This window comes from Acartia tonsa, chromosome 6 (genome assembly GCF_053477335.1).
Source record: "Acartia tonsa isolate MP-2025a chromosome 6, ASM5347733v1, whole genome shotgun sequence".
NCBI lineage: Eukaryota > Metazoa > Arthropoda > Copepoda > Calanoida > Acartiidae > Acartia > Acartia tonsa.
Window position 1 is genome coordinate 49,573,577 of NC_137265.1, and position 25,862 is coordinate 49,599,438.

Below are 25,862 nucleotides of genomic sequence, written 5' to 3' on the forward strand. Positions count from 1 at the left end.
AAAATTGTGGATGGGAATACGTAGAAGTAGATTTAAAATCAATAATAGATTTATTGGAGAAAATAAACATGAAACCTTGTTTTATTTTGTATGATGAAGATGGTTAAAGTAAATTACATACTAGATGCACATAACAATGGGAAAAAAATATTTTAAAACTGTTAATGCAAAAAAGTTTTAAAATTGGACCAAAAATGCCAAAGATATGGGGAAATTTATCAACATATAAAACTGGCCAAAAACCTGCTAAAAGGCAGTTTGGCCGCCATTGTTTCTTTTCATAAAACGCCAGAAATTTAATTCTAATATCTTTAACTGAAAAATTTATGAAAATTGAACCATAAACACCAAAGATATGGAGAAAAATGTGAAAAATATAAAAATAGCCAAAAACCTGCAAAAAGGCATTCTGACCGTCATTGTTGTTTTCTTCAAATGACGGGAAATTTAATTTTGATAACTTTAACTGAAAAAATTTTGAAAATCGGACCATAAACACCAGAGATATGGGGAAAATTTGGAAAATATAAAAAATAGCCTAAAACCTGCTATAAAGCAGTCCGACCGCCATTGATGTTTTATAGTTAATTGTGCTCCTTAATGATGGGAATGTTGTCAAAAAATTTCAGCTCTCTATCTTTTATAGGAGCCGAGAAAATCACGTTTCCCCCAATTCATTAATTACGGACGGACGGACGGACGGACATTGTGAATTTTAGAGTAGCTTCGCTACTAAAAATGTAGGAGATAGGTGATGAAAAACAATTTTTCCTCTGTTCTTTTATAGGCTGTCAATAATTATCATGGTTTAGCCATTAGCGCAGATTCTCTACAACAAGGTTTTATCCGTACCATCGCCACTTCGACTCTGAATTCGATAATAATAATATTTTCACTAATTGATAAAAAATTCATGAAATCATACATTAAAATTGCCCCTTCCCAATGATTGACTATCGTCATTTAAACATTAAAAATATTTGCTATTTATATATAATAAACACTAAGCAGGAATGAATACACACTATATATGACTTTTGGTCCGTATGTCTGTCTATACGTAACGTCAGTCTGTCCGTCAAAGAATGTTACAAAAGAGTATCTATGTTTAGAATAATGCTTGTGCCGTGGTTCAACCAAATTTATCAATATCCAGCCCTCCTACCCTTTCTGTCCCTATGTCTGTCTATCCGTCACGTCCGTCTGTACGTTCAAGAGAGTTACACCATGATTGTTAAGAATAATGTTGGTGCCGTGGTTCAACCAAATATATCCAGCCCTCCTACCCTTCGCACAAATTGGACTTTCAGGTAAAATTATTTTTAAAAGTAAAATGATGTCTGTCAGTCAGACTTTTTCTCTGTTCGTAAATATGTCTGTATTCTAAGATCTCTGATTTTATTATATCTGTTTGTCCTCTAAGATCTTACAAACTTATAAAAAATCAATGTATCACAATTTGAAAAAACTACTATATTACTTAATTATCGGGAATCTTAAGGGATAAGACAATGGACAATAAATTAACGTCAAACTCCACAAAATATGATTACAGAATTAACTTTTCTCTAAATTGAAATTATTGAAGGAAAAGTTTGGACACTTCAATTTGTACGAACTAACCAAAGTCCTCAAAGTTTTCAACAAATAAGAGAAAGTGAATTTATGCAACTTTGGGCACCAGTATAATTTATTGTCTAAAGTCCCCTCCCTCCCTGTCTAATTATGCACCTTTGGTATTTAGACAGGGTTGCGCCGGATATCCGGTTTGGCCTGTTATCAGGCCGGATATCCTGCCAGATACCGGATATCAGACTGATTTCTATTGCCTGATATCCGGTAATCCGACCGGATATCCGAAAATTTGCCGAATATCAATCGAAAGTTGGCCGGATATCAGGTATGATACTAGTATCCGGCAATATAAATCAGCCAGATATCCGGTATCCGGCCAAAAAAGTATCCGGCCCAACCCTAATTTAGACATTAACGATAATTAGATTTTAATTGCTTCTAATTATCTTTCTTACAAAAAAATGATCAAAATGTTGAAAAATTGTTTCTTCAGAGTTTGATAAAAAAGTTTGGGTTATTAGGAAAACTTTTCTTATCTTTTATGTAAAGAGAAAAGATACGAAAAATAGATCAGTAATATTTTAAGGAAAAGTTTTTGTATCTTTCAATAATAGATTTATAAAAAAAAATATTTTCCATAATGACTTCGAAACCGATTTATATCCTCTGAATTAGGACCGGTTCTAAGCCATACTGAAAAATCATGTATCGTATCGTATTATTTCCAGTTTTCTACTAATATAAAGATGTACAATCATGTTCTTTCGGCATCTTGGGGCTAACAAAACTAGTTTGAATCGTATAAATTTACATTTTTATATCTGCGGAAAGCTGTTTATAATACGATGCTATAAATAACTATTCTATCAGTTTGCATCATCACAATCATAAAAAGCAATTTACATCCGACCCAAAAATGACATCATGCTTTACAAATAACCAATGATAGGTCAGTATACATTCATATTGACCAATGGTTGAATGTATACAGGCCTATCATTGGTTATTTGTATTGTATGACGTCATGTTTTATAGGTATTATAAGCTTCTTTTCATAAACAGATTGGGAGACAGACGGACGGACGGACGGACACAATAAAAGAAAGAACGCATTCTCTGCTTTATACAATTTAGGACAAATATTATGTACTATTCTGGCTAAATATTATTATGATTAAAACCAGTGGCGTGCACAGGGGTTGCGCAGGGGGTGAAAACCTGGAGGAGGTGAAAAAAGACAGACCTTCTAAATTTCAAGGACACCCCCCTACACCCCTCTTTCTCACATGCTTATGATTAAAACTATTTATCCAGGGAGGGAGGGTACATTGGACAGAAAATTACACCTGTACCCAAAGTTTTAGAACAAAGTTTTTTTGTTCGATGGATCAAAAACTTTGGGTACTTTTGATTGGATGGTTCCATACTTTTATTTCCAAACTTTTCAAGTTCAAGTAATGATTTTAGTTTACAGAAGGGTAATTTTGTTATACCAACAGATCTATAGTATAGATGTATATACAGACAACTTCCTCCCTTCAATTTTAAAGACCTCTTTCGTCTGCTTCTAAATGATTTTCTGCTACTTGACTGTGTTAATATATGCGACACCATTGGTTCATTTTCAATGACCCAATAGAAGGTTGCTTAAGACGGTTGCGATGGGGAGATACAGTTATTTAACCCTTTCTCCCTCTAGTGTTTTACTCTAATGTTCTACCAATATAGGAAAAAAATGTCATCCGCCCCCCGGGGCTAACAAAACTTGTTTTAATTTTCAAATTTTTCATTTTAATATCCTCGGAAAGCTGTCTATAATACGATGCGATAAATAACTATTCTCGTCTGTTGCACATGGGCGCATTTCATTTACTCTAATTCTATGGAAATCTGCCCTATTACTAACTTTTTCCGTTGGTCTGTCCAGCTTATGTTTGTTTTATATTTAAGCTACACTTAATTATTGGAGTTGTCATCCTTGTTTCTGCATTTTTGAGCAAATATTTTGTACTCTTTTGGCCAGCAAACAATCTTTATCTCTATCCAAAATAACAAGATATCAGGGAGTAAGGGAGGGGACAATGGGCAATTAATTCAATTTTAGAGTTCTAATTCAATATCTTCAAAATCAGATATATCTGGAAAATTCCCAAAATTCAGATATAGCAATCTTTATTAGATTTAAAAATCTTTATAATCAAAATCATTAAAAAAATTCAGAGCTGGATCTTTAAATCATTTCAATAGTGATCTAAACCACCCCGGGTGGTTTAGATCACTATTGAAATGATTTAAAGATCCAGCTCTGAATTTTTTTAATGATTTTGATTATAAAGAAGAGTGTTTTTATTGTAAAAATGTTATCAGTTACTTGCATTCTAAGTTTCTGCCAAAAATAAGCTTATAATTTTCTTTCTAGGCAACGTATTTTAATAACGAAAATTCTATTATTAGCAATGAAAAACTTTCAAATTTTCATTGTACTAAAAATATGATTTTGAAATGTCTATAACTTTTTTTATTATTGAAGCTGGAGGCTTTAAATTTTGGGTAATGGGTCTATTCGTGGCAGTCTTTCAGCTTTTAAAGCGGTATATTTCTCTTGCATGGTTCCTTTAAACACTGAAAGAATAATATTTAACATTAGGTTAACCTGTCTTATTTTCCTGTGAATAGTCTGTAATTTATCATAAAAGATATGACCTTAGTACTGGCAGTTTCTTAAAATTAATACCATAATCGGGGGTTGTTTTCATATTTCACAAGGGGTTGATTAGAATGGATAATTACAGAAGCATCACAGTAGAATTTCTGGTTTATCCCACCCATTCTTAGAAGAAAACTATTTTGTTTAAAATCCAAAATAAACTTGTTTTGAATTTTTTTCAAATTGTCTGCTAGTATTTGTATTGGTTAGTTCAGTAAGAGTCGTCTGCTTTGGGAATAATTGTTTTAGCGCTGGTACCTAAAGTTTTTGAAATTTGGCAAAATAATAAAAGTTGCTTGTGTTCTGGTACCCAAAGTCCAAGACTGTCAGAAATATGAATTTTAGATACATTGTCCCCTCCCTTCCTCCCTGCAAGATATACTTTAAAAAAACAAGAACAATTATGTCCGTAATTAGCGCAGCAACAACAGTAGTAATTAGTAGAGTGTCGTGCATGTCAGGTAAGATCTCATAAACTGCTGCACCAATAGTTCTACATTTTCAATATAAGCTTAATATTTTTTGGGGGTAGGTTGAAGTCTATATGGGGCAGCGGTTGATATTTGATATAAGAAAATGATTTCCCATCCCAAAAAAATAAGTTATTTCTTCTTTTAAAAAAAATTAAGGCAAAGACTCTATTTAGAAGAATTTACACCGACCATTTAGATTCCTGCTATTTTGGTGTTATCAAAAAGTATGAAAAAAGTATATAAAATTGTACAGTAAACATATTTATTTATTTTTTAGTCTGATTGCATAAGGGTAATCAAATCAAGTAAGTAAAAAAAGTAAAAAAATAGGACTGCGTAAATATATCAAGGGTGACAGAAATCTAGGAGTCCGAGATTGTATAGTTTACAGTTGTATTTCCGCTTCTAAAAGTTTGATTAATATTTGGTTTTAGAAATCTGTCTGTTTTGTAGTACTTATTAAATTTTTTTAATTTGGTTTAAAGAGTTTTAAAAAACCATGTGTATAAAATAAGTATTGTATGATATCATCCTTCATTCGCATAAGAGTAATCAAATAAAGTAAACAAGTTTTCTTAAATAATCAGGTTTTGTCGCGACTTCTCAGCCATACTGAAAAATCATGTAGCGTTTCGTATTTTAGAAGTGAAAGTCCTTTCCCTTTCCTCTAGTTCCCCTAGAGGCCTCTATGAAACGAGGGGATAACATTAACTATCTTATTTTTAAGGTTCAATCTACATGACTTTGGCTGTAGCTATAGAAAGATACACAACTGTATGCCATCCGTTCTTTAAGGTAAGCTATAAAACAGGAATCATATGGGATAAGACAATGGACGATAGATTAAGATTTAGAAAAGGTACCCAAAGTTTAAAATCTAATTTGGGTACGAGTATAATTTACAGTCCAATGTCCCTTCCATCCCTGGATCTAATCGCAATCAAAACAAGTAAAATTACAATTAGTATAGCAAGGGTGAAAAGAGTTAAGAAAAATAGGAAGTAGTGTTGCCTCAAAAGGGCATTCTAAACAGACAAACAGACTTACATGGTTTAATTGTAAAGTAGCTCCACTCGGAATAATCTTTTTCTTATAATTTTTTCACTTATGGTCTGCCAGCGAGGCATCTAGATTTTTCAATAATTATGTTTGTCTATCTATCTATCTATCTATTTGTGTCCATCTGTCTGTTAGACGGTCTGTAATTTTCACTAATTTTACAATTTTCAGTTATCCCACTCTTGGTCAGCGAGCTTCTATATTTTCCCAATAATCCTATTTTCAGGCAAGTAACAATTTTTAGCTTGCAGGGACTTTAAGGGATAAGACAATAAATGATAAATTGATGTACATTCCCATTGGTTATAAACAAAATTACCTCTTGTAGATTACAATTATTTGTAAAAAAGTTTGGATATTTCTTGTTTCAGGAAATTATCCAATGTTTTTAGCGCGTGAAAGAATATATCTTTAAAACATTGGTTACTGTATATTTTAAGATCCCATGTTGCCCAATCCCTTCTATTCAAATGCCTTATTTAAACAATCCAATTCCCATCATAGACGTCCAAGGGGGGGGGGGTAAAGGGGTGATTACCCCCCAAAAGTTTTGGATTTTTAATTTTTTACCCCCCCCCCAAATAAAAAAATCCCTCTATGAAATAAAGATTACCCCCCCCCAAAAATCCAAAATTTTTATTTTCAAAATTTTACCCCCCCAAATAAAAAAGCTTGGACGCCCCTGATTCCCATACTATTACTTATTTTGTCATATGCTTTGCATAGCAGCAGCAAAGGTATATAATATATATAACTTCGTCGGAAATCTATATAAAACAATTCAGCCCTCTATCTTAAATAGCAGATTAGAAAGTTGGATTTATCTAATAGCTTCACGGATAAAAAATAACACTACACTAGAGCAGACAAAATTGTAAATATATTACTGGTGTAAAAAATAATGGGAATAGTCCCTTTCTTAACATCGCCCCATAAGAGGCGATTCGTCGTATTTTTAAAATGGCTTTTTATAGGTTATTTTAGGTTAGGTTAGGTTATATGATTACCCCACAGGGCTAGTAATTGGCCATGCAGGGTTAGAGCCCCCCGCAGGGGCTAGAAATAGGAGAAAAGATACTGTGAAAACACGAAGAATCGCCCCTTAAGGTGCGATGTTACGAAAAGGAATATAACCAAAATAATTTATTCAGAAAGGTTGAAAAAAACATAAACCTATACTTTTTTTTATTGATTTACGTGTAAAAACCTATATTTGCCCAGTGGACCATCTTTTCACGTGTATCCAGTTTAATATACGAATATATAAAAATGCACAATCATAAGATTAAAAACTGTTTTGATCTTATAATTGTACATTTTTATAATACGATTTTATAATGTCTAGCAGACATTAGTTTATTTTTCTACATGCATGAAACTTTTTTGCGAACTTTCTCTCCTTCTATAAAAGATAAATGTCTAAAATTTATTGCTTTAAAAAGATTTTTCCGTCAATTAAGTTTTGTTGTATTTTCTTTTCCTTATATAAAAGTTACAGAATGTTTTCTTTCCGTGTTTCTGTGTGTCTTTAGCTTAAGATCTCGGTAACCGCTGCACCGATATGGTTCTCCGTTTCAGTGAAGCTTATTATAGGTCCACGGAAGATTTTCTTACGAAAGGTGAATTAATTATCTCATGAAATATCGCCCCTGAAAACAATTACCCCCCCCCCTCCTTCCAGAAACAAAAAAAAGTTTTCACTTACTTTTTCTGCTGAAAACTAACATGGAAAGTTGGGTGTCAACTTCCCCCGCACTATTGCCCCTAGAGGCCTCAAGAGGCGTAGCCTCTAATTTTCTATATCCTTGTTCAGAATAATGTCATCATTGATTCATAAGTTATCCGTCAACGTATTTTAATAAAAAAGGAAAAACTAATCTAAATAATATTAAATTAGATTCCATGTAAAAAACTATGATCTAATATTATTGCATTTTTCCTAACATGTAACATTTTATATAATGCATTTGAATAAAGTATATATATTGGCAGTTAAGCTTTTTGAAGAAAAAGAACATTAAATAAATATATTTTGTTCTGTTATTATAACAATATTAGACTGTTGTCATAATGTCATTATTAGAATAGCGTTATATAGCATAAATACGTTTTAGTAGTCATACAGACCACTTTTATCAAATACTATTTAGCCGACATAAACTATTAAATTGTATATATATCTGCAAAACTTTAATTGAGAGCATTAGCTTTAACAAGCCGCAAACAAACTTTCAAAATTTCTTAATAAAATCGTTTTGTTAACAAAAAGTTTTTCCCAGGGAAAAGGGAATGTAATTTTGTCAAACAATTCTAAAGGAAAATTTACCCATCCCTCTTCAGTTACATAAAAAAACAAGGTATACCCCCCCAGCTTACTTTCAAAGGTTTTGTGATTTTTTTTGTAGAATTGATTGTTAGAATAGCTAGGCCTGAGTTTTTCCAAAAAGAAAAGCTTGGACATTGTTACTGTACAAACCAAAAGAAATTTGTTAAAATAGCCTAAAGCTTTTAAGACAGTTAATAAGGAAACATATTTATAAAACCAGTCCAATACCAACCTACCTTCAGGACAATTGGCTAACCTAACAATATAAAGTTTAAAAAACAGATAGAGATCAAGCTTTTTATACTAATAAAAAGAGACGGACAGATGGACGTACAGACATGCTATAATTACAAAAAAGCTGCACTAATAATAAGACTAAATACAATTAGTAAATATATATAAATGAATAAATATATATTGTATTATATTTCTTTACTGTTGCTCTTCTTTTAACATGATTATATAGTTTGGACATAGAATTGATTTCAGAATAATAGAGTGACATATACAACAGTAATAAAAGCACTGAACTTTAATGAACTATGCACTGTAATTCACAGCTATACCTCATATGAGTTACACTCTACTATTTAATATCTTATTTGAATGCCTTACTGTATATTTTGTTCATATATCATTTTATAAGTAAAAAAACAAATTGTAAAAAGGACTCTGATACACTGCTATTCATTCATATGCCTAACTGTGTATGAATTTCATTTAAATGTGAATAACACTCTAATACACTATAATCCACTCACAAACTTTACTGTAATAATTTCATTTAAAGCATATACGACAATCAAATTCACTATAATTCATTTAAGGACCTAACTGTATATTTTATCCATTTATCTTTCTATTGTAATTAATTAACAATTACATGTAAATGACGAATAAGACCTAATCAGATTACACTATAGTACCCAGGGATGTAGGATAGGTGAACAAGACATAATCAGATTACACTATAGTGTCTAGGGATGTAGGATAGGTGAATAAGACCTAATCAGATTACACTATAGTGACCAGGGATGTAGGAAAGGTGAACAAGACCTAATCAGATTACACTATAGTACCTAGGGATGTAGGATAGGTGAACAAGACCTAATCAGATTACACTATAGTGGCCAGGGATGTAGAGTAGGTGAATAAGACCTCATCAGATTATGCTATAGTAACCAGGGATGTAGGATAGGTGAATAAGACCTAATCAGATTACACTATAGTGCCCAGGGATGTAAGATAGGTGAATAAAACCTAATCAGATTAAACTATAGTGGCCAGGGATGTAGGATAGGTGAATAAGACCTAATCAGATTACACTATAGTGCCCAGGGATGTAGGATAGGTGAATAAAACCTAATCAGATTACACTATAGTGCCCAGGGATGTAGGATATGTGAATAAAACCTAATCAGATTAAACTATAGTACCCAGGGATGTAGGTTAGGTGAATAAGACCTCATCAGATTACACTATAGTACCCAGGGATGTAGGATATGTAGATTAGACCCAATCAGATTACACTATAGTACCCAGGGATGTAGGATAGGTGAATAAGAACTAATCAGATTACACTATAGTGGCCAGGGATGTAGGATAGGTGAATAAGAACTAATCAGATTACACTATAGTGGCCAGGGATGTAGGATAGGTGAATAAGAACTAATCAGATTACACTATAGTGCCCAGGGATGTAGGATAGGTGAATAAGACCTAATCAGATTACACTATAGTTCCCAGGGATGTAGGATAGGTGAATAAGACCTAATCAGATTACACTATAGTGCCCAGAGATGTAGGACTCTTTATATTTTGGTTAGATATACACATGCAGGTTTAGGGCTATTTTAGGGAGGAATATATCAATACTTTCTAAAAAATATTTACTGAATAAAAAAACAATGCAAAAAAATGGTTTACGGGTTAGGATACATATTTTTAGTACTAGACTATGTGTTACTTCAGATCTCATAAAAGTCTTCATCTAAAAAGACAAATTACTTGCGGATTCTAATGAAAGACTAGATAGTAAATTATAGTACTTCTTAAGAAATACTGAATGTTTTACATATAAAGCAATCATGATTATTTCCATAAGTAGCAAAGCAATATTAACATAAATATGTCCTTATTTAAAAGTAACAGGATGTCTATCTGTCTGTAGTGAATAAACTCGAAGACCTAGTGTGGATTCTTTAAAAAAAATTACTGTTGCTTAGTGAGCTAGGCAAAATTGTTTTTGTAAAAAATCCTCCAAAATCACATAAGAATCTACAAAAATTTTAAAAAGTCTTATATTAATAACCCTTTTATGATTTTATTTATTTTTTTTGTAGATTCTTTATGCGACTTTGGAGGATTTTTCACAAAAATAATTTTGCCTCACTAAGCGACGCTAATTTTAAAAAAAGAATCCACCTCTGTAAACGGTTTTTGTTCACCCTCGCAAGAAAAATCAAGAATCCAACCCCCCTCAAAATTTTTAAAATGTTTTGAGTTCTCTATTTAAGGAAAGTTTCATAATGGTCCTGGGATGGTTTTAGTCTATTTTATTTTTAAATATAAGTATTGGGATTTGTCATGAGTTGGCACTGAAGAACAGACATACTATAGTTAAAGAGTAGCTGCGCAACTAAATGATAATTGTTTGTTTCATGTTACAAATTCTTATTAGGTTTCTGCAGGGAGAAAGAGAGGGGACAATGGGCAATTAATTCAATTTTATAGTTGTGACCCTTTAAGGTTAAAACCAGATATTTCCAGATAAAACGAGTAATTCTAATAGAGCAACTTTTATTGGAAATTTATAAAAATTTTAATTTAATTTATTTTAATGAAAATGCACCATCCTCCCTGGGTTTCTGGTTACATTTTGTATTAGATTTAAAGGTCGTACATATTCTATTTTTGTCAACAACCAAAATGAAGATTTTTAAAACAGCTGGACTGATCGATCCATTCTTTTGTTGAAAGCTTTATGTAAGTTATAAAAAAAAGCTGTTGTAAAGATAAAAACCTAACAAAGCTTAGAGGCTTGTGAGATTCTTATAAATAGGAAAACCAACTCATTTCAGTGAAGTCTTTTATCCGTTTTGAATCTATTTTGAAGATTCTAAACCTTCCTGAGCCTAAACTAACCCCTAAGAAGATTCCTTATAAAACAATGGATGATATATTATGTACATAATCAAATGATATACACAAACCTTTATGTTAATTAGAATTATTGGTTGATAATTTTGATACTGCTTGTTTTAACAACCCAATACAGATTTGATAATAGTACCAAATCTTATAAAACTTTTGGGGCCATGTAATATTTTCAGTTAAAGAGTGTCTTTAAAATAGTCAAAACAATTTTTTTAATGAAGCTTGCTACTGGATCAAACAGATTTAGTTGAAATAAAAGTTACTTATCCTATAAGTTATTTTAGAACAAGGATGACAACATCCATAAAAGCGAAGATCTTAAATGGTACAAACGGACATTAACACTTGTGTAGTGTTAGAACTGAATACAAAGAAAGAAACAAAATTTCTAAATATAGAGTTTCAATTCCTATCTAACTACTACAGGAATCGCCATGCAAAGTTTAAAATCACTAGGATAATTCTAACATGCCTAAATTAACGAAAAAGGCTATCCGTTCCGGACAGACGGACTGACCCTAATTATAGAAAAGCTTCGCTTTTTATAAAACTATTTCTTTTGTTCAGTATTGTTCAATATACCGAAGTTTTACGAGCATGTGGCTGAAACTGAAATAACTACAGTTCTGGATCCATTCAGCAACCCTGTCAATATCACGGCAAGTATTTGATGTAACAAGCAAGTTTTAGGCTATAAGTAGCGCAGCTAGAACCACGTAAAACATAGAATGTAAGTAGCGCAGCTTCAACTGCATAAAAAGTTAAGTTATGCAGCAGTTAAGTTAATATCACGGCAAGTATTTGATGTAACAAGCATGTTTTAGGCTATAAGTAGCGCAGCTTCAACTGCATAAATCCCCAACCCTTTAGGAGGGGGTAAATCCCCCCCCCTCAAATTACAAAATCCCTAACAAAAAAAATTTGTATTACTAAAAAAGCTTAGACGCCCCTGTGTCGCTTCCTTTCCGAGGAATAGAAGTCTCAACCAAATTTACTCTGTTAAAAGGTTCAAACATTTCATTGGCAGTTTTTTTCTTCCCAAAAATATTTTACACTAACAAGCAATTTTTTTCCACAGAAAAGAAGATTATAGTTTTTACGGCGGTTTCCTTTAAAGTGCCAAACATCCACAGAAATTCCACTTTTGAATAAATTAGAAATATGGCGAGGAGTAGTTTTTCGTTTGTTAATACTTTACCTTAGGTTAGGTTATGTTGAGTACAAGGTTGTTCCGCAGGGTTAGAGCACCGTAATAATTTTTTTGGGGTGGGAGGGGCGGGGAGTTTTACTGAATAGTCTTGAAACGCAACAATAACACTCTTTTATGTATAAAAAACACATTTTGGATGGTATTAAAATGTAAAAATTCATCTGATTTGTAAATCAGCCTTAAATCATTTTTTTTAACACTAACTTGGGAGTAAATTTAGTACAGCGTATTACTCCATCCCCTTAGCAGTCCTTGCTAAAAGATTAGAGGCTTAATTATCTTCCTTATAATTCTTTGCGGGCTTCGATAAATATAATTTTGAAATATTAATTCTTTATCTACGTAAATTAGAAAAAAATCATTTTTGTTAATTATATACAGATAACGAAATGAAGTCTTATAGAGATTAAAAAGCCATATAAGGTTTAAAAACACACAGAGCAGTTTTATCGGCAATTTTACTCGAAAATCTATCATTAAAAAATCTTTTGAAAGAAACCTTTTTTTTAAAAGTCAAAGTTAGGTTATCAAAAATTTATTAAATAATACCTTGCTTCGCGCATTTATAATAAAAGGGGGGGGGGGGGGGGAGGTGCACTTGTATGTTCGTTGAATTATACGATTATGTCCCATTAATGTAGTACATACTATGATTCTTGGTGACAGATACTCAATAGTCCAAAAATGTACACAAATATTATTGAAAATAGCCACAAAAATACTGAATACAAAAGATTAAATAAGGTTTTTAAAATAATTGTGAAGCCAAGATGAAACCATATATACTAAATATGTATAACTGTACATAAGCAGATTCTGAATTTGCCTGTCATCAACTTCTTTTTAAAAGCTAAGCTTTTCTATAATTTGCGTCGGCCCGTCCGATACTCTTAGCTCTTTTCGTTAATTTGAACAGGTTAAAATTGTCCTAACAATTTTGAACTTTGCATGATGATTCCTATAACAATTAACTACGTTTTAGAAAGCGTAGCAACTCTATAATCATTACAAGATATTCTGCACGTCATTTTGAAACATGCTCAATTTTTACTTTTTTGACAACACATTTTTGTATGCTACAAGGTACAATTCTAATAGCGAAGCTTCTCTATAATCTAGACCTAAAAATGTAAGTATGTCCTTAAACAGTTTCCTGTATTAAGAAATTTTGCAACAAATTTACTTACAATTTTGCATTAATATTCTGCTTTTTCAGTTCTGACACTCTAAAAGTGTTAAAGTTAATTTGTTCCACCGTTTCAGAGCTTCGCTTGTTTGTTGGTAGTCAAGCTATTATACATACAGTTAAAGTGTGTCTGTCTTTCCATCTCTTTGTCGACGGGAGATGGTTAAATATGTCAGTCAAGACCACTATTTTTTGCTAAACAGTCGACATAAGTAAAAGTCAATGGTACTTAAATAGTAAATTGCTAAGTATGAAAAATATAGTTTTAATATAATTTATAAATTCATAATCAAAGTTATTCCTTTATCATGGAAATTAAAATCCAAAGTAAAATTTTATTAGCACATCATTAAAATGATTTAATCTATTTCATGTTGGTATTATGTCAAGAAGACGAAGAAAGTCTCTCAAAAAATCAGCATGTAACGTCATAAAAATAAGGGATTATCCATCTCTTTTTTAGGTTTTTTTCTCACTCCTCCTCTCCTCATTCGTCATTTTTATGACGTCAATTTTTTTCGATGGACTTCTTATGCCTGTTTATGTCAACATAACCTGACCATATATAGGACACCATGAAAACTGTCCCAATTTTGTATAACTTTTGCGGAACATGTTCCAGTTACGTCATATTTTTCTTTTCCGAAAAAGAGAAGGGGGAAAGAAAAAAAAGGGAAGGGGGGAAGAAAAAAGAGATGGGAGAAAAGGGGGTTTTCCCCATCTCTTTTGAAGAGATTTTCTTCCCCCCTTCTCTTTTTCGGGAAAGAAAAATATGACGTAACTGGAACATGTTCCGCAAAAGTTATACAAAATTGGGACAGTTTCCATGGTGTCCATATATAGTCGACATAAACCATTCACATTGCATATCAACAAAAATCCACCTGAGGTGGATTCTTAAAAAACTTTTTGGTTCACTGCCTCAGTAAAATTAGTAATGCTCGCTAAAAAAATTTTGTGAAAAATCCTCCAGAATCGTATTAAATATCTGCAAAAATTAAACAAAATCTTATGTTAATAAACCTTTTATGATTTTATTTAATTTTTGTAGATTTTTTATGCATTTTTAGAGGATTTTTCCTAATTTTTTTTAGCAAGCCTCACTAATTTTAGTAAGTTAGTGAGCCAAAAAGTTTTTTTTAAGAATCCACCTCTGTTTTGAGGATATAGTCATGAACGTTCTAGTTTTTTTTTGTAATTTCGTACTTTCTAGTTATATCTAGTCTAGATTTAATTACAACAAAAACACTATATTTCCGTTTTCCTCTTAATTTTTTTTGTATTTATTCTCATGGAGATCAGGGGATAAGACAATGGAAGATAAATTGATGCACCTTCCTAATTATGATAATAGTTTTTTATCCCATCGTATTATAAACGGCTTTCCGCGGATATAGAATGTACAATTATGAGATTAAAACTAGTTTATTTAGCCCCGAGGTGCCGAAGGCACCGGCTAAAAACTGGTTTTAATCTTATGATTGTACTTTTTTATTTTCGTAGAAAGCTGGATATAATACGATGCTAGACATAGTTTTTTTCGTATGGATGAGAACCGGTTCCTATCCACTGGATTAGAATGAATACGAGAAACATTATTACCCCTTTTGTAATCATTGGTTGAAAATTTAAACAATATTAGTATGAGCCAACCAATCAAGATTTAATTAAAAGTACCCAAAGGATTCTATCAAAGGAATGAAGGAACTTAAAAAAAACTTTGGGTACTAGTAAAATTTACATTCCTATATCCCCTCCCTCCCAGATTTCTTGCATTTACATGAAAAAAGGGATAGAAAATAATCTTATTTTGAAATCAAGGATGACAACATCCGCAGAAGTGAAGCTAAACAACAACGAACATTTTCAAAGTAATCTGAACAAACTTCTTATTCTGGATGTTTTAGAAGTAAGATGCCTTTAATATAAATCCTAATCGTTTTTTAAAATTAAAAATTATTTTAAATTGATTTTATGGAATGAATATATCATTAAAAAATTAAGAATTAAAAAGCTAAAATGTAAACATTTGACAAAAATTATACTATACCTGTAGCGGGACAAAGTATCTCAAAAATCAGCCATGTGACATCATAAAAATGAAAGGATAAATGGTAAAGAAAACCCCTAAAAAGAGATGGAAAATCCATCATTTTTATGACGTCCCATGGCAGATTTTTCAGACACTTTGTCCCGCTACCTATACCTTACTTTAAAGGAATCCTTGAGGAAGTTTTAAAATAGATAGGACAATTCTTATTTGCTTTGAAAGTTTCGAACGTATGGATAACATAAACGTACTTTTTTACTGCACATACAAAAATGAATTTTCTTATCTCCATATTCTAAATATTTTGTGATTCTTTAGCCGCATTATAGAAGATTTATAATACTAATATAGAAATATTAAATATAGACAGAAAGAATCTACATACATATTTATATTTACTCTAATAACTATCTCATATAATAAAGCAGATGATTGTCTAACAAGGATGACAACATCCATAAAAGCGAAGCTCTGAAACGGGAGCAAAAATGATCATTAACACTTGTAGAGTTTCAGAACTGAATAATCAGAATATAAATTTATGAAAGTGGAAACAAAATTGAAAGTAAAGTACAGGATATTGTGTGAGGACATACTTACAGTTTTAGGACTTGATTAGAGAGATGCTTTGCGTATAACACTGTACTTTTTTGTCCTAGGATTCAGTATTCCGAAAATCTGAGCTGGATCTTTAAATCATTTTAGTGGTGCGCCAGATTGGGGCGCGCCAGAGGTGGCCCGGAGGTGGGCTGAACCCTAGGAAACACTATAATGGCAGAAATCACTGAATGGTTCAACCACAATAAACTAACCCTAAACCCCACTAAAACCAGAATTATAAATTTCAACACAAAACAAGAAATTAACATTAAAATAAACGATACCATCATACAAACTGTTAAAAGCAATCACATTAATACTCAAGAATCCTCTTTCAAATTCCTAGGATTTCTATTAGATGAAAAAGCAAATTTTAATAGCCACATCAATAAAACAATAAGTAAATTAAATACATGCAATCATATCTTAAGAAACATAAAAAAAGAGATTCCAACAAAGCAAAAAATACTATGCTACAATGCACTAGGTAAGCCTTCCATAGAATATGGAATTAGCATTTGGGCACCAAACAACACAAAAGCTTTAAATACAATCACTACTATACAAAAACGTATCATTTTAAACATACATGGTTCATCCAGAAGAATCCACACTGAACCACTCTTTAAGAAATACAAAATTCTTAAATTCAAAGAGCTAATCACATACAATAACCTATTAATAGGACACTCCGTTTTCTATGAATACACACCAACTGCAATTCTAAACTTAATAAAAAAAGAAGTTCCACATGAGAGACTACGCAGGAATATTTGGAACTTGAAAATAAACGGAGCAAACAAATCATCTATAACAAAATTTACCATTCCCAAAGACTGGAATGAACTAAATATAGAATTAAAACAAATAAAAAACAGAAAAAAATTTAAAAAAGCAATACTAAAACACTTTATAGATAAATACAAACTATTCATAAACTGTAGCGATCATAATTGCAATATCTGCTACTAAAACCTACACAATAACCCTTGTACATGTCCATAAAATAATTACTTATAAACATACTCTCAGCCTTCAGCCTGCCTTGTCCTCCGCCGTCTTCTCACAATCAGTAACATGAAAATTATAATTAAGTCATGGGTAAATCTACAATAGTATCTATTATACAAATGTAGTGCCATGATCTTCCTAGTTATATTTAATATCTTATTATTGATATTGTTTATTCAATGTAATGAACTTATATAATAATTGTTATAATTAGTGGAATTAATAAATATCATAAATATCATAAAAAAAGGTGCGCCACAGCCACTGCTAAAAAACATTGATCTTTAAAAGATTTTTGGCGCGGTCCTGATCCTAGATCCTAGACAAATCCAACCGATAGTGATGTTCATTTACCTTCTGATTACTACTATATCATTTTCAACTAGCGGCTACGCCCCTAGAGGCCTCTAGTGGCACTTTAAATGTTTTTGTTTGCTACGATAATTCTTTAGTACGATACCTCTTTATTTTACGTAGAAGTCTCCCGTATTTAACAAAAAATTTCGATTTTTTTGTCATTTCTTTTGGGAGGGTGGTAGTACCCTCCCCCAAAATAGTTAAAAACCTTCCCAGGACATATGAGAATCTACCCTGTTAAGGAGAACCCGATCGGTTCAGCGGTTAGCGAGATCCTTCGGTACACACAGACAGACACACAGACAGACACACAGACAAACATCCTGTTACTTTAGTATAAGGATATATACTTCCACACTACAAAGTCAGAAAGGTTTCGCCTCGAAAAAAATATTTTTTTAGGAATGTAAATTGCATTCATATTTTATTATAAACAAAGCAACATTATATTTAAGGTCTATCTGTACATTAATGGCCCTTGTTTATTAGACAATGTTGAAAATTTCAAAACACTGACGGTTTCAAATTTTATCAGTCATAAATTGAAAATATGGGCTCCATGTTTATTCATAATTAAACTTTAAAAATTGTGATAGAATAGTTATTTCTCGCATCGTATTATAAACAGCTTTCCGCGAATATAAAATGTACAATTATAAGATTATAATCACGGTACGGGCTAAAAATTGGATTTAATCTTATGATTGTATATATTTATAATTAAAGAAAACTGGATATAGTTTTTTCGTATAGATGTGAACCTGTTCAATCCACCAGATATTAATCGGTTCTGAATGAATACGAAAAATGTAATTCTTTGTTTTTTACATTTTAACTTTTGTAACTGCATTTAATTGTACATAATTGTCCTTGTAATCCTAAAAAAATATTTACAACAAGGATGACAACATCTTTAAAAGCGAAGCTCTGAAATGGTAGAACAAACGAACATTAACATTTGTAGAGTGTCAGAACTTAAAAATCAGAACACAAATGTATAAATGTCAAATCAAAATTGTAGGTAAATTTGTTGAAAAACTGCTTAAATACAGGATAATGTTTAAGGACATACTTACATTTTTAGGACTTGATGATAGAGATGCTTCGCTTATATTATTGTACTTTGTTGTCCTAGGAATTAGTATTAAAAAAATCAGATCAATCGGATAATTTTATCACATAAAAATTTGTTGTTAAAAAAGTTAGAAATCAACATAATTAAAATGGACGTATATAACGATTATAGAGTTGCTACGCTTTCTAAATCGTACCTTACTTGCAAAGTTTAAGATCACTAGGATAATTCTAACATGCCTAAATTAACAAAAAAGGTTATCCGTTTCAGACGGACGGAATGACGTACGGACTGACCCTAATTATAGAAAAGCTTCGCTTTTAAAAATTAATATTTTTACCACAATAAATTCTTGTTTGTTTTCATAAAAATTGTACAAATATTTTTGGTCCTCCTTAATATATTTTTATGTAATGCATGCAATAGAACAAGGACAACATCCATTAATTTTAAACGGTAGAACAAACGAACATACTTGACAAAACTTATATAGCAGAATATCATTTTATAGGAAAAAACTAAATTTTATATAAACTTGCTACACAATTGCGAAAATACAACATTCTGTTTAGGACATACTTACATTTTTATGACCTGATTATAGAGATGCTTCGCTTAAAATATTGTAAAGGGTGTGCAAAAAGAAATGCGGTCATTTTTAAGATCGAAATTGCGCGGCTTGTGTTAATAGTAGAAAAATGTTACGCATATCATTAGAACCGCTAGGAAGTCTATTTTTTGGAAATATAAGAATGATTCCTCTGCTACGTATAGTTACGGAGCTACGTGTTAAAATGACCCAACTGATGTAAAACTTGACTTGCGAGTAAATCATTAAAGATTAAATTAAAGGGTAGGCAAATAAAAATACGTACATTTTTAAAATTCTAACTGCTCGGCTTGTGTTAATGGTAGAAAAATGTTTTGCATACCTATGGAATCGCTATAAACTCTATTTTTTGAAAATATAAGAACCATTCATGTGCTACGTATAATTTATAAGCTATGTGGTAGAATCTCCCAACTGACTTAAAACTTTTTAAAAAAATTTTCTCACTTTTCTCACATTTATCAATACAGCTCCTAAACTAAAAATAGCACAAAAATCATACTTATATTTCCTAAAAATAGAGCTTATGACGGTTCTAACGATATAGATAGCATTTTTCTACTATTTACACAAGCCAAGCAGTTTGAATTTTAAAAATGTCCGCATTTTTGCACACCCTTTTTTTTATCTTTAATGATTTACTCGCAAGTCAAGTTTTAAGTCAGTTGGGATATTTTACCACATCGCTCTGTAACTATACGTAACAGAGAAATCGTTCTTATATTTCCAAAAAATAGACTTCCTAACGATTCTAACGATATGCGTAACATTTTTCTACTATTAACACAAGCCGAGCAATTTCAATTTTAAAAATGTCCGCATTTTTTTTTGCACACCCTTTATCTCGTTGTCTTAGGAATCAATGTTCCCAAAATTTATGATTATATCCCTTAAAAAGTTGTTGTCAAAAAAGTAAAACTCAGCATGTTTTAAATGGACGTATAGACTTTCTGGTATCGATTATAGAGTTGCTAAATTGTACCTAATTGCTACATGAATCATCTTCCAATGTTTGAAAAGACAATCTTTAACTGCTAAATTAACAAAAAGAGCTAATCTGTCCGGACGTGCAGACCCAAATTGGAGAAAAATTCTCTTTTAAAACAAGGATAACATTAACAAAATTGTTTAAAAGCATAGCAGAACAAATAAATTAGTTCATTTAATCTTGAAGTAACATAATAATATTTTGAAATCTTTATCTATAATACAAAGTAGAACGATGTCTGTCCGTCTGTCTGTCCGTCTGTCCGTCTGAAGCTTAAGATCTCAGTAACCACTGAACCGATTGGGCTTTACTCTTCAGGGAATATACCTACTGGTCCTGTGATGGTTTTAAGCTATTTTCTTGGGGGGTGGGACACCCCCAACCCCCCCAAAAAATGAAAAATACCCCCCCCAAAAAATTTTTTTTTTTACTTTTTCTTTTTAAATCGAAAATACGAAAAATTAGGTTGATCAAACCTCTTGGGGCAAAGCCCCTAGAGGCTAGGGGCGAAGTCGCTAGTAATTTTATATGCAAATATGTGAAATTAATTAAATACACATAAATTGATAAATTGTTCCATCCATATATCCCTGGTTAAGAAATATCAACCTTTAGTCACTTGCCTGGCATAGCATTATTAGCTACGTGTAAAATTATGACGCTGACTCGGACCTCTCTACCACAAAATTCTGACACATTATTTTCATTATTATTGATTTTTAATTACCTAGTTTAGATTCATAAAAAAAGATGACTGTTTAGGTTTTCAAGCTAAAGTAGACGAGACGTCAATTGGATAATGGATAGATATTATAAGATTTTAATCGATTTTATTTATTGGTATTAGAGTATAATTGAAGAAGTTCTATCATTAGAAATTATAGCATATAAAATTAAAGTTAGAGATTTACGGATTTATGCAAGAGGTTCTAGAGATTTTGAGATACACACTTATAACTTAGCTTAATAAACACAAATCGATGGATTTAAGTAATTGTGCCTTTTAGGTGTCTTAAGAGAAAAGACAATTGATGGTGACTTGATATCAACACCAAAACTATTCCATCTGTATTATTAAAATTATCAGTGAAAAAGTTTTGACACTTAATGTTTGTACAACACAATCAGGATGCATAAATTTTTTTAAGCCAACGAATGATAAAAAATGTTGTTGAAAACTTTGGATACCAGAATAATTTACAGTTCAATGTTCCTAGCCTACCTGGAATATTTTGATCTCACCTTGAGATTTCAGGGATTAGGGGGACATTCAACTGTAAATTATACTAGCACCAAACAAAAAACATTGGGAACTTTTTTAAATTTTCATTTGTTGCTTCCAAGTTAATAATGGTAAAACTTTTCAAACAAAATATTACTCCTATTTTCTTTATCATCATAGGGGGGTATATTTTAATTTATCCTCCATTGTCTTATCCCTTAAGATCCCTGTTCGAGTTTCCATCTATTCATTCTCTATGGTTGTGTCTAGACCAAAATATTGTACTTTAGTTGTGGCACTAAAAGTATAAATAAAATGTAAATATTTTTGATACTTTTTAAACCACTTTGAACTTGCATCATTTAAAATATTATAAAAGGACATTTTATATATTAGATAAACAATACTGTCTGTATTTTCTTGTAAAAAAAACAACTAAATAAAATGAGACAGCGTAAAGTGACAATAAAAAAATGACGTCATACGATAAAATAACCAATGAGAGGCAAGTATAGATTTTACCATTGGTCAATTACAGTGTATACCGGCCTCTCATTGGTCAACTTTATTGTGTAGCGACCTTTCTTTGGTGCCACTTTACGCTGTCTCAATAAAATTGAAAAATACTACAGATACAACTTACAAGCTATCAAATATGGGAAACTGATGACGCAAAGTTACTATATTATTAACTTTATCTGGATCAAACTCCGCAATTTTTTATATACTATTTTCCTTTACAATTATTTATGTATATAAATCACAATAACTCATAATGTTTCAGGTTACTCTGATAAAACCAACGCCTTTGAGAGAAAATGAAGTTTATGTTCGGGTGAGTTGTTTAATAGACCAGCTACTCTAAGATAAAGTATATGTACATAAGTTTTTTAGTCACGTTATTTTGAAAGAAAAAGGGGACTATCCACGAACGAGAGCAAGTGACTCTAAGCACCTTCCCGCAGTGATTCTAAATGTTTTTTTAGTGAATATAATATGGTTATGGTTAATATCGTTATATCAATTTAAAAATAAAGTTTTACCATGGTTTTATATGAAAAAAGCTTCAAGATGGAATAGTTTTGACTTTATATCATCATATGTTTTGTTGAGTTCAAACTGCTGTGACACAAAAGTAAACTTTTTTAATGAAAATTGTTAATTTAGTAAAGGGATGGTAACTCGTGATATTTTTAGCATTTTTGTTAGTGTACTTTCATAATTTATAGCATTTGATTATGTTTTGGCGTGTTATTTTATTTGAACCGTTAAACTCAAGAAAACATTTGATGATATTTCATTAAGAAATTTCAAAGTTTTATTCCTAGAAAATTATGATGAAACTTATTTTTAAAAAAAAATTGAAATACCGATATTAAACATAACCCTAGTATATTCAGTATATAACATTTAGAATCTATGCTGGAAGGTGCTTAAAATCACTTGCTCTCGTTTGTGGATAGTCCCCTTTAGTTATTGAATGTAAATATATTATTAGTTTACTATATATCAAACTATATCAACTGTTAATGAAAATAGTGCATAGAAACTTTTTTAACTTGCAGAAAAGTTTGAGTTACCAATAGTTTTTCTTCAAGAGCATTTCTTTGTTTATTTTCTTTAGGTTCTTTTATCACTGTCATAGCCTTTCCAAAACTACTTAAGGACAAGATGACAATATTCGTTTGAAGCAAACATAAGGAAAAAGGATAAGAGTGACGTGTAGTAATAGCAAGAACAAACAGCTAAATATTCTTATAAAGTGTATTAATTCAAGACAAGATAAACATACAATAATAATATTAAACTTTAAGGCAACTATTCACTTTTATGTTCGTGTCGTGTTGCAGAGCAATGTCTTGCTCCGAAACGGTTGACACAAGAACTAAAAGCTCAAATATAAAATACATGCATTGCTCTTAAGTCAGGAAGAAAGGGACTATACATCACATTTCTCCCTGGCTTTAACATGAACCTGGATTTCAAACTGTAATATTTCAGATTAAATATAACAATAGGTTTTTACATGTTAATTATCATATATATATTATGAGTAGCGTTGAACGCTTATTAAATAGATAATAATTGATCTGGTATGACACCTGCCATATTTTTTTTCTCTTTTTTATATATTTTATTTCCAGATCTTTAAACACTTCGTATACATTTTTTTTTTATTATTTTGGTTCCTTAGAACTCTTTTGTGTTTTTTTTTTATATTCCTTTTTTCTTTATGTGTTTTTTTTTTTCTTTTTAATATATTTTTTTTTAAAAGAAAAAACATTGATTAACATATAATTATTGAAAAATGCATTGATTAACACCTAATGCATTAATTACATAGTTATCATAAATGCATGATATAAAAATGACACTGGTTAACATATAACCATCAGATTTAAGCATGGTATTATAGAGCATTAATATGAAACATTAATTTTAAACCTTTTCGAGACTACTACTGCCTCAACAAATATTAAATACATAAAATAAAATAAAATATGAATTAATACACATAAACTATAATTATTACTTTCTTTTTCCAGACGTTCTGCTCTTCTTGCCAGATTCTTCAATATCCATAGGCATGATAGCTTCATCATCATTCACTCCAAGTTTTGCGGTCTCATCACACAAGCCGTCTTGAGACATCCTTGCCTCAGTATCACCAAGCATATGAAAACATCTTTCAAATCCACTAGTAACCGCAACCGAAATCGAGGTTGCAACGTTATCAACCTCCTCCTGATTATCCAAAATCTTTTGATGCTTACGACTAACCTCCTCCCCAAATTTATCAAGCATCATCAATATTCCAGGCGTGTGTTCCATCCTCATTTCCTCCCTCACTTGTTCATCAACACGCCATTGCTGACCTGACAATTCAAGGTCCAGACAAACAGGAATGTTCGGATTTAAGGGCTGATCCATCTGAACACAAACAGGATCCCCAAACCGAGTAACCAACTTGAAATCACCCTCGAACCACTCATTTACTTTGTGTTCAGGATTAAACTTCCACTCAATATTGGTTGTCAACAAACTTGTATAAACTTTTCCATCCAACTCCAATCTAAGTTCCTTTACTACATTCTCTAAAGTGGTATCTGGATCACATAACAATATCTGCTTGGCTAGAGTCGGACGGAGACGCTTGCAGCGCATCTGCATTTCCCAGGTCAAAACTCTTGCGTCTACTTTATCATTCACCAGACTACCTGCGTATGTGGCACTCACCAGGTTATCAATTATTTCTCTTTGTCCATCCAATCTAACATAACGTATCTCAGCTGGCATCTCTCCACTGGTGATTAAACTCACCGAATTCACATTTACAATGCGTGGAATGTAGACTGATAAGTTCATGTATTCATTCACCTGAATAGAGTCAATAAACACTTTAGCACTCAAATCCTGTTCAGACTTTCCATCAAGCCAATCTTTCTGTAACTCGAACAAAGTTGTGGATGTCATTTGCTTCAGAATAAAGGATACTTTATTCACGACGTCTTTCCAATGTGCCAGGAGCCGGATAGCTGACACAACCTGCGTCTTCAACCTCAGATCAACGCTATTACCCACCGTTCTCAACACCGTCTGAAGGCTCATTTTACCATCTGCAGGTATGACGTCAATTTTTGAAAGTTGATGCCAATCCTCAAGTTCCCCCATATGTTTGATTATGGGTAACAATTCGCCCAACGTTTGACAGCTTTTTCTCTCATCTCCATCCAGGTATTCAATCTTAGCAAGCAACACCAAACTTGGTAAAATTTCGCAAACAAGCTTAGAGAGAAATATGGTTGCACTCAACTTATTCAAACTAGTTGTTTCGTTCCATGACAACTTTCTGTTTATAGCTTTAGAATGCTCACCAGCCGCCATCAGGTTGAGGTGTCTTGAATTCTGGCTGGTAAAGATAGGGATCCTGTCCACAGGCCAGTCTATGGAGTTGATGCATCTCCCCATCTCTAACTGCACCGAAAGCATGTTTACTAAATTCAACTTAAACCTTGGTTCATTATCAATAAGACGAGCTAAATCTGCCAGTGGCATGTCCTCACTGCTCAAAAATATGTTCCTCGTCGCCCTGCCCACACTCAACGTGGGCAGCTCAATGCGCGACATTACCAACACCAGCCGAGATGCAGAGTTGCTGACCAATGCAGACACCGGTAGACCAGGTTTGACTTGATTTCCTTCATTGACAGATTGTTTGTGGCGGCCATCTTCTTCGTTGCTCAATAACTTTTGATT

At 31.9% G+C, this 25,862-nt stretch overlaps 1 protein-coding gene across 1 annotated transcript in view; it reads left to right on the forward strand.

Moving 5' to 3' along the window:
* The window catches only part of LOC145323141 (FMRFamide receptor-like), a 54,932-nt gene that overhangs the window by 9,718 nt on the left and 19,352 nt on the right, over positions 1 to 25,862 (forward strand). Inside the window, exons 3-7 of the mRNA XM_080165531.1 lie at positions 1,240 to 1,310; positions 5,483 to 5,550; positions 5,986 to 6,040; positions 11,864 to 11,955; positions 22,390 to 22,440. Coding sequence (XP_080021657.1) covers positions 1,240 to 1,310; positions 5,483 to 5,550; positions 5,986 to 6,040; positions 11,864 to 11,955; positions 22,390 to 22,440 — 337 coding nt within the window. The remainder of the gene's footprint in view (positions 1 to 1,239; positions 1,311 to 5,482; positions 5,551 to 5,985; positions 6,041 to 11,863; positions 11,956 to 22,389; positions 22,441 to 25,862) is intronic.